The sequence below is a fragment of the Coffea eugenioides genome, chromosome 1 (genome assembly GCF_003713205.1).
Source record: "Coffea eugenioides isolate CCC68of chromosome 1, Ceug_1.0, whole genome shotgun sequence".
NCBI lineage: Eukaryota > Viridiplantae > Streptophyta > Magnoliopsida > Gentianales > Rubiaceae > Coffea > Coffea eugenioides.
In genome coordinates, this window is record NC_040035.1 from 3,000,071 (window position 1) to 3,009,758 (window position 9,688).

At 40.1% G+C, this 9,688-nt stretch overlaps 1 protein-coding gene across 1 annotated transcript; it reads right to left on the reverse strand.

Moving 5' to 3' along the window:
* Positions 1 to 1,091: 1,091 nt before the first annotated feature.
* LOC113765461 lies at positions 1,092 to 8,120 on the reverse strand. The gene is made up of 6 exons (XM_027309655.1): positions 3,666 to 8,120; positions 2,565 to 2,879; positions 2,205 to 2,344; positions 1,821 to 2,061; positions 1,624 to 1,713; positions 1,092 to 1,175 (listed from the first exon to the last, which is right to left on the reverse strand). Exons 1-6 carry the CDS (start codon positions 8,118 to 8,120, stop codon positions 1,092 to 1,094), a joined length of 5,325 nt encoding a protein of 1,774 aa, XP_027165456.1.
* Between the last annotated feature and the right edge of the window lie 1,568 nt (positions 8,121 to 9,688).

Genomic DNA, 9,688 nt, shown 5'->3' on the forward strand with positions numbered 1-9,688 from the left:
TGAAGCCTAAATTCAACCCAATCCAATGATGTGCAAGATTTGGCCCTAAATTCTTCAAATCAATCGAGTAGAGTTCAGGTTGGTTTGACCCCATTAACAATTCTAATGAGCACTTATCCTTAAAAAAAACCTGAGCACACAACATATAATTTAGTTTGATGGAAAAGTTTATTTATTTAATACCGTTTACCCACATTTCATGAAGCGATAAATAAGATGAATGTAAGAATATCTTAATATCTCAAGCATACATGCTAAGCATCAAGTTGAAATGAAAAAAATGAGAAACAAGCAAGAGCGCATGAACCAGGTACATTAATGACAAGGAGGACATAAAATTCGTCGTGTCCTTATTTCTTAGAAGCTTTAATATGAATCCCATCTCCAAAATTCAGCAATGGAGTACGAGTAATGTTGCTAGCTTTGACAAGTTTCCATCTATAATAAGGAGACCAATAAATTCTTGTCGAATACGAATACACGCAAAAACACATAATTCAGTATATTTTTCTTCTCACAGTAAATGAATGTGAAGTTAGAAGCCCATAAGTTATACCCGTATTTGGTCATCAAAACACGAAAAATATCGACAGGAGTGCTTTACTGAATTCAGCACCTGCACATTGTCTCACACCTCTACCGAAAGGCATAAAGTTCATCGCTGTAACGCTTGGATCAAGGTCCCGATAGGAGCAAGAAGCAGTATACGTTTAATAGCAAAATCAATTTGCAAACATTTGCCTCTCCAATGAGGCATCTCAAGCGAAAATTGTAGAGTTAAGGAGAAGTGGTTCGACTTCAAAATAAAAGAGAGAAAGCAGAAAACAAATAAAAAGCTAAGAATTGAAGAAGTACCTTCCAACGCCATGGGTTGAAAGCAAGAGGATCTCTAAACACTCCAGTATTTAAGTGTTGAGCAGAAGAGGCAATCATAATGCCCCAGCCGGCTGGAATAGTGTATCCTAAAAGGGAATAAAGTGCATATAATGAGTCTCGCAGAAGCCTTCAGGTGTTGTATACTATATAGCACATTATTGGGAGTAAGTAAAATTTTTTCCAATTTGTGCAATACACTAAATCATAATTGCAACCTACCCATTCACTTCAACATCTTTTGTGGCTCTACGAAGAAGTCCAGGACTGATGCTTGCTATTCTTACGGTTTCATGAATTAACTGCATTTTATGTTTGTGTTAGTGTGTCATATACATGAAATGCTTCAACCTTAAGCTGATTACGAAAGTAGTTTAGTATAAACAGCAGTGAAGGAAATAGGCTATTTATGATGTGATCCTATGCTTGTGAGTTGTGAAAATGGGACTTGGTCAAGTACAGTTGATGTCCTTATGCAGTTGCACTATTGTTATATTTTTTTATACAATTTGGTGTACATTCACATAACTCTACTGTACGCGTGCATTTGTTTGTGTGGAGCAAATCAATAGATGTATCTGTAAGTGTGTACTAAATTTTAAAAAACGTATAACATGTTATTGCACAAAAACCCAACCACCTACTCCATGCTCATAAAAATGCATATAAACACATGTATGGCTTTTGCAAACACCGAGGATAGAAACCATAATGCATAATTTGAAACTTGAAGACATTAGTAGGTGTTACTTGGAGTGTGAATGTCATCGACTTGTACTCATCCCAAGTGACTGAAGAACTTGATTTTGGTCTATTCCTAAGGATTTCTTCATGCTCAACCTGAAAAGCAATGGGGAGTATCTATAACAAACTATTGTTCATATGATATATGGATAAGGTACTTCCATAGAATGCCAAAAACCACGAAGCTATAAACATAAACTAACCTGCAATTGTTCTATTGCTGAAGGATTTTCAGAAAGTAGTTTGAGAGCTAATGAAATTATTGAAGAATTTGTTTCAGTGGTGGCAAACAAAGTAGAAAATAAGATCTTGACAACAAAATCTTCCTGTGCAAATTTTTCCGTCTTCATATCTTTTACGAATTGACTAAGAATGTCTCCTTCATGCATCTTATCATCAAGTGAAGCCTGCTTCTCCTTTACTATCTCCCGTAATGTACTTTTCCTGAAATATTTGAAGTATATGCTCAAATTCAGCTATTAAAAGGCTTGCCCCTGGAAAATATGATATTCCCACTGAAAGGATAACAAAGCATTTTGATCATTTCTAGACTTTGTCTATCTTTATGCTCGGTTACCTCAAGGCACTTGTGAAATCTTGTTCCGGGAATATTCAAAGGAAATGACATGAGAACTTGTATAAAGTTGGTCAATTTCTCAGCTGTACTTTGTCGAAGTCTTTCAGCATCACGTCCAAACAGTTGCCTTGATGTAAACTTGCACACCATCTACAGTGGAAAACAATTTACAACTTTATTCAGATTTCAGCTGGAAAAAGGGTTAAAAAATAAAAATAAAAAATAAACAGGAAAATAGCAAAATTACAGATGCTGCGCTTGATAATCACAAAATTATCTGAAGTAACTATTTTATCGTTATCCATAAATTTTATGTGTTTTTAACCCCATATAAAATAGTTGATTCGGTTTTTTTTAAAAAAAGTTTCACCATTGAAAATGCACGTTTAAGTTCAACGGAATCATGTTTGGACCAGCTGCCCAAATTTCTGTAAATCAATTCTTCTAACTGGGAAAGCAACTTTTCCTTAATAGACTCCCCGCCAGAGTGATTTAGTATGAAGCTTCTCGGGTAGCGATGGCCAGGTTGATTTGTTTTGTGTTCTCCATCTGGAGAAATAGCCTTGGAGAATGCATCCATGTACCAGAACTGCACTGGTTTTCCTTCTTGCAAGAAGAGACAGTGGTTCACTTTTGGATCACTTGAGGCTGACCTGCTATATTTGTTTTGAAAAGCGGTCCATGTCTGAAATACAGGAAAAAAAAATATTGTTAGAAAAAAAAATGCTAATATGTGTGTGTACGTGTGTATGTATGTATATAAAGAAATTTTTTAACGGATGCCTAATAGATAATCGTTGACATACCTAAATTTTACCAAATTATTATATATATATATATATATATATATATACACACACACACACTAACAATTATTATTTATTCTTACATTTGTATACTTTTTTTTAATTAATCTTACATTTCCAAAAATTTAACATCTGAAGTATATCTTAACAGTTATTCAATGGGCACGGTTAGACAGACTCACACATAACAAGGTCAGAAAATAGAAGTGAAATCTACAAAACAGAGAACTTGTGTAATGGTACCACTGATTATAATCAGAGTAGCTAAGGGGGTAGATGAAAAAGAAAGAGAACAGAGGAAATAGGGAAGGAAAGATACGTGAGAGGGAAGGGATAATGAAGGAAAGAAGGAACTGAATTTGTTGTATCTCATTGCATAACCTTTCCGTCCCCTTTTAGGCTTATTTATACAAGATTCTTCCTCTAGATCCTTCTGTGTTCTAACCGCCCCCTTAACAGAATGAGCGTACATGCATGCATGCCTTTTTGATGAGTAACAGAGTAACTAACTTTTGAATTACTAACTAACTTCCTAAAATAGAAAACGCAGCAGATACATTTCTGCTAAAGGTATTTAAAATATCTAGGGTCATTACAACACCTTCCCCTTAAGAATCCTAGTCACTAGGATTGAGCTGGAAATTTGGGAACTGTGATTGTATTACTGTGACATCCTCCCAAGTTGAGTCTTCCGTGCCTAAGTTCACCCACTTGATCAACACTTGAGTCATCTTCTGTTTTTTCCTTATGATTTCACGAGTATCAAGTACACTTTCCGGGGCAATTTTAATCTGCCCCTCAGCAGTAGTCAAGGGTAACTCCTGAGTCACAACACGATTTGTTGCAGATGGTTTGAGCAAGGAAACATGGAAGGTAGGATGTATCAAAGAACCAGCAGGTAACTCTAGCTTATAGGCTGCATTTCCAACCTTTTGAAGGATCTTATACGGCCCATAGTACTTGGAAGATAACTTCAGATTCTTCCTGATTGCTACTGAAGTTTGCCTGTAAGGCTGCAATTTCAAGTATACCCAGTCACCTACCTGGAAACTCCTTTCAATTCTGTCCTTGTCAGCAAACTGCTTCATTCGATTTTGAGCCTTGATTAGATTTCCCCTCAGCAATTCATTCCACTTCCTCCTATCCCCCAACCACTGTTCCACAGCGGCTACTGGGGTCTCTAAGGTATCTAGGCCTAATTGAGAGGGTGGATAACCATACAGAGCCTGAAAAGGAGTCATTTTCAAGGCTGTGTGATGGTTGGTATTGTACCACCATTCGGCAGCTGCTAGTAAGAACTTCCATTTGTGAGGTTGTTGGAAACAAAGACACCTCAAGTATGTCTCAACGCACCTGTTCAGCCTTTCTGTCTGCCCATCTGTCTGAGGGTGGTATGCAGTGGAGTAGTGCAGCTCAGTACCCAGCTTCCCAAACAATTCCTGCCAAAACATGCTAGTAAACAGCCTATCCCTGTCTGATACAATGCTCAGGGGTAATCCGTGCAACTTGTAGATGTTATCAAAGTACATGCTAGCTACTGATTGTGCTGTATACTTGGAGGGTAGTGCTAAGAGGTGGCAGTATTTGGTAAACCTATCAATGACCACTAGTATTCCTTCATATCCTTGAGATTTAGGTAATCCTTCAATGAAGTCCATTGCAATGTGCTGCCATGCTTGCTCAGGGACAGGAAGTGGTTGCAGTAGGCCTGGTGTTTTGCAATTTTCTACCTTGCTCCTCTTACAGACATCACATTGCTGCACCCAACCTTCTACCTCTCTCTTCATTCCTGGCCAGAAGAATGGTCCCTTCAACCTCTGATAGGTTCCCAGATTGCCTGAGTGTCCTCCAAGGTGCGAGTCATGAAAGCAAGTTATCAGCTTCTGTCGCAAGCTCCCTGACGCTCCAATGTAAATCCTGCCTTTATACCTGAGTAATCCCCTATCAAAAGAGTAATTTGGAAGAGAGTTAGGTGTAATTGTCAAGGCTTCGATTAGCTTAATCACTGCACTATCCTCTCGGTAGCTTTCCAGAACCTCAGCTAGCCACGCAGGTTTCATGACTGAGAGACTGTGTGTAGAGCTATCTTCTTCATAGCCTCTCCTGGACAGTGCATCAGCCACAAGATTTTCCTTACCTCTCTTGTACTGTATTTCATAGTCCAGTCCTAGCAACTTAGTAAGCCACTTTTGCTGCAGGGGAGTGGTTATCTTCTGCTCTAGTAGGTACTTTAAGCTCTGGTGATCTGTCTTTATGATGAAATGGTTGCCCAGCAGGTAATGTCTCCACTTGGAAACAGCTGTAATAAGGGACAGCAACTCCTTCTCGTATATGGATAGTCCCAGGTTCTTAAGTCCCAGAGCTTGACTGAGATAGGCAATAGGCCTTCCCTGCTGCATTAGGACTGCACCAATAGCCTTATGACTAGCATCGGTTTCTAGGATAAAAGGTAAAGAGAAATTAGGAAGAGTTAGGACTGGTGTACTGCTCATTAGCTGCTTCAGTTTTTGAAAAGCTAGCTCAGCCTGCTCATTCCAATGGAAGTTTTCCTTCTTCAAGAGTTCAGTAAGTGGCTTGGCAACAAGTCCATATCCCCTCACAAACCTCCTGTAGTACCCCGTCAGTCCCAAAAAACCTCTTAATGCTTTCACTGACGTAGGGGCAGGCCAATCCATCATGCTCTTGACTTTTGAAGAATCTGCCTGCACTCCATCTCCACTGATAACATGTCCCAAATACTCTACTTGTGACTGTCCAAAGACGCATTTGGAAAGCTTGGCAAAAAGAGAATGAGCTTGGAGTGTTTCTAGGACAGTTTTGAGGTGCAAAAGATGAGTGTCTGGGTCTGGACTGTATACAAGGATGTCATCAAAGAATACTAACACAAACTTCCTCAGGTAAGGTTCAAAGACATGGTTCATCAGGCTTTGAAAGGTTGCGGGTGCATTAGTAAGACCAAAGGGCATAACAGTGAACTCATACAATCCAAGGTGAGTTTTGAAAGCTGTTTTTGGAATGTCAGCAATGATCATCCTGACCTGATGGTATCCAGCTCTTAGATCTATTTTAGAAAAGAGCTTGGCTCCATACAGTTCATCAAGTAAATCATCAATGATAGGTATTGGGAATTTATCCTTGATAGTCAGGTCATTTAGTTGTCTGTAGTCAACACAAAATCTCCAAGTTCCATCTTTTTTTTTTACTAATAGAACTGGAGAGGCGAACGGACTATGGCTAAGCTGGATAATTCCACTACTAAGCATGTCCTTCACCTGCCTTTCTATTTCATTTTTTTGGTTGTGAGGGTACCTATATGGTGCTATCTTGAAAGGTTTGACATTAGGTACTAGGGGAATTTGATGGTCACAGTTTCTGGAAGGGGGAAGGGACCGTGGTTCACCAAATACATCTTTGTAGTCTTTAAGCAGAGCACCTAAGGACTGTTGAAAATCAGTGTCCAGCTGAGTGACAGTGTTTACCTGAGTCTCCTTCATTTGCAGTCCGCATGCATGCTTCCAAATTCTGGTACTCCATCCCTCCTTCTCAGCCTTATCACCAGGGAGTTTGAGAACAGTCTCCTTGGATTCTCCATGCAGAAGAATCCTCTCCCCTTTCTCATCAAAGGACATGTTCAGCTGCTTGAAGTCGAATGTGATGGGGCTGTGTGCCGCCATCCAGTCTACCCCTATGATCACATCATACGGCTCCAAGTTAATGACAAACATATCATGAGTGAACTGTTTACCTTGCATTGTCCAGCTCATGTTTGGGATCATCTTGTCGCAGGTCAAATACTCCCCATTTGCCACCCTGACTCTGAAAGGCTTGATAGACTGGACCAGCTCTGGGTAGAGTCGTGCCACAGAGTTTTTGACAAAGCTATGAGTGCTTCCTCCATCAACCAGAATTGATAGTGGTGTCCGTTTGAAACTCCCTTGCAGCTTGATGGTGTTGTAAGTCATTTTCCCTGTTAACGCATGTATCTCCATTTCTATACCCTTGGTTGATTGTGCTCCCTTGTACTCGATCATCTCCCCTTCCACCAGATCATCAGGACTGTCGTCTATTGCCACCAGCAGATGGATTTCCTTCTGCTTACATTGGTGTCCTGGACCAAACTTCTCCCCGCACCTAAAGCAAAGATGGTGCTCCCTCCTGTACTGCAGCTCTGCGGGTGTGATTTTTCTGAAGCTTTGAGGATTCTGTTTCTTGACAGCATTGGCAATAACAGGCTTGGTATGAGGCGCGGTATATTGAGCAGCAGTCTGTGTAGTATTCCCTGCGAAACCAGATTTTTGGGGAGGTTTGTGCTTCTTGTGGTAAGCTTCAAAGGCATTCTCTTGCAATCTGGCCAGCTCGAATGCTTTGGATAGAGTCTTAGGGTCGTGAGTCTTCACCATTGACCGTAACTCATCTGGTAGTCCACTCAAAAAACATGAAATGTAATAATTTTCTGGGAGGAGAGGTGCTCGACTCATTACCTCAGAGAGTAGCTCCTCAAATTTTTCCTGGTAGGCTAAGACTGTGGTGGAAAGCTGCAATTTATTGAATTCCTCCACTGGATCCATTTGTCCCAATGCTCCAAAACGCTTGCACAATTCTCCCGAAAACTCCATCCAATCCACCTTGTTACCTCTAGTAGATTTGAATCCTTGATACCACACCTCTGCTTTCCCTTCTAAATGGAATTCCGTTAGCTCCATCCACTGCTCCAAAGGAATGTGTAGAAGCTGGAAATACCTCCGAAGTTTCCTGATCCATTCCCGGGGATTGTCTCCCCTGAACGCTGGAATTTCTAATTTAGGTGTGCTAGCATGGAAGGTGCTCCTGACAGTTTTCTCTCCTTGCTCTCGAGTCCCCATGTCAGAGTTCCTGGAGTGACTTCCCTCTGGAGAGCTCAATAATCCCTTCTCAGAATTCCCTCGGTTCACACTGGAAAGCTGCTGAGAAATGGCCACCATGAACGCATCTAATTTATTGCTCAGCTCCCCGCTTACTGCATCCAACCTATCTTCCATAATTTGTTTGTCTGCTGCTAGGGATTCCAGAATTCCTTGGAGTCTGCTATCTTGCCTGCGTAGTTGTTCTTCCATAGTTTTCATTCGAGTTCCATCTGCCATTGGATTATAGTGATTTCAGCTTCCTAGTCCAAGGACCGGAAGCTCTGATACCACTTGTAATGGTACCACTGATTATAATCAGAGTAGCTAAGGGGGTAGATGAAAAAGAAAGAGAACAGAGGAAATAGGGAAGGAAAGATACGTGAGAGGGAAGGGATAATGAAGGAAAGAAGGAACTGAATTTGTTGTATCTCATTGCATAACCTTTCCGTCCCCTTTTAGGCTTATTTATACAAGATTCTTCCTCTAGATCCTTCTGTGTTCTAACCGCCCCCTTAACAGAATGAGCGTACATGCATGCATGCCTTTTTGATGAGTAACAGAGTAACTAACTTTTGAATTACTAACTAACTTCCTAAAATAGAAAACGCAGCAGATACATTTCTGCTAAAGGTATTTAAAATATCTAGGGTCATTACAACTTGTTAGGATGAAAAGTTGAAGAAGATGAATTGAATTAACAGTGCTTGTTTAATACTTTTGAATTCTGTTCTTGATGAACATGTGAACGTCCAATGAATTGCTGGGAAAGAAAAGGTGTAGAGTTTCTCCAATGAGAGGAAGGCCCATAGAACCAGGAGGCAGACCTGCTCCAGCTTTGCATTTTGGATTCAGCCATTTGAGAACATAATAAACAAGGTATGCAATGACCATTGACCATATTGCACACAGCAAAGTGGACCACATTTTTTGGGATACTCGGGCAATTGATTTGAGAACAAGCTGATTAATTCAAGCACCAAGTAATATTACTACTAGAGCTATTGGCAATTGTACCCACTGATCGATGAATTATATCCCATATATACAAGGCATGAACCCTCAAGAAATTTGTTTTGGGAACCAAGTAACGACCAAAGATGCTGAGACACTAAGAAATTTTTTTGGGAAACAAGTAACTACCACAGATGCTAAGACATTAAGAAATTTGTATTGGGAACCAAGTAACTACCAAAGATGCTGAGACACTAAGAAAGAATTTTGTTTTGGGTGTCTAATTAAATGACACCTAAAAAATGTCAAGAAACTTTTGTTTCTAACAACTTGCACACTGGGAATACGTTGAGCCTTAAAGAAATGAATCTCAAGTTTAGACCTGACAATTATGTCAATCCAACAACCCACCCAACCTACCCACCAATTTGAGAGGTTGGGTTGAGTAAACTGGGTATTGGGTCAATTTTAAATTGGGTAATAAAACCCTATATATATTTTGGGTTGTTTGGGTATTTGTGTTGGGCACCAATTACCCAACTTAAGTTAAAAAAATAAATAAACAAATTAAACACAAAACGCACGATCACGCCTGCAGGAATTGATCTTTAAGTCAACGACTTTCCCAGTATATGGGGCCCCACAGATCATATAATCAGGTGTAACCCCAGTGCACGATAACTTGCCTAAATCTTGACCATCCAAACAAGACCATATCCACATTTCGGCTTTTGGCAAGCAGGAATCTCATATGGCTAAATTCTTGTAACGGCTCGATGGGATGCAACCTAATGACTATTAAATGTTGGTGTTTGCGAGTTGTGAGCAATGGGAACATAAGATCATAACAGTGT

What these genes read in the sequence shown, in the direction of transcription:
- LOC113765461 (XM_027309655.1), bottom strand. Translation starts at nt 8,120, where the DNA reads ATGGCAGATGGAACTCGAATGAAAACTATGGAAGAACAACTACGCAGG. An exon ending in CAACTTGGGAGGATGTCACA is followed by an intron (nt 2,880 to 3,665) that starts GTAATACAATCA and finishes CCTGTATTTCAG; the next exon opens with ACATGGACCGCTTTTCAAAA. An exon ending in CGATGACATTCACACTCCAA is followed by an intron (nt 1,176 to 1,623) that starts GTAACACCTACT and finishes CATAAAATGCAG; the next exon opens with TTAATTCATGAAACCGTAAG.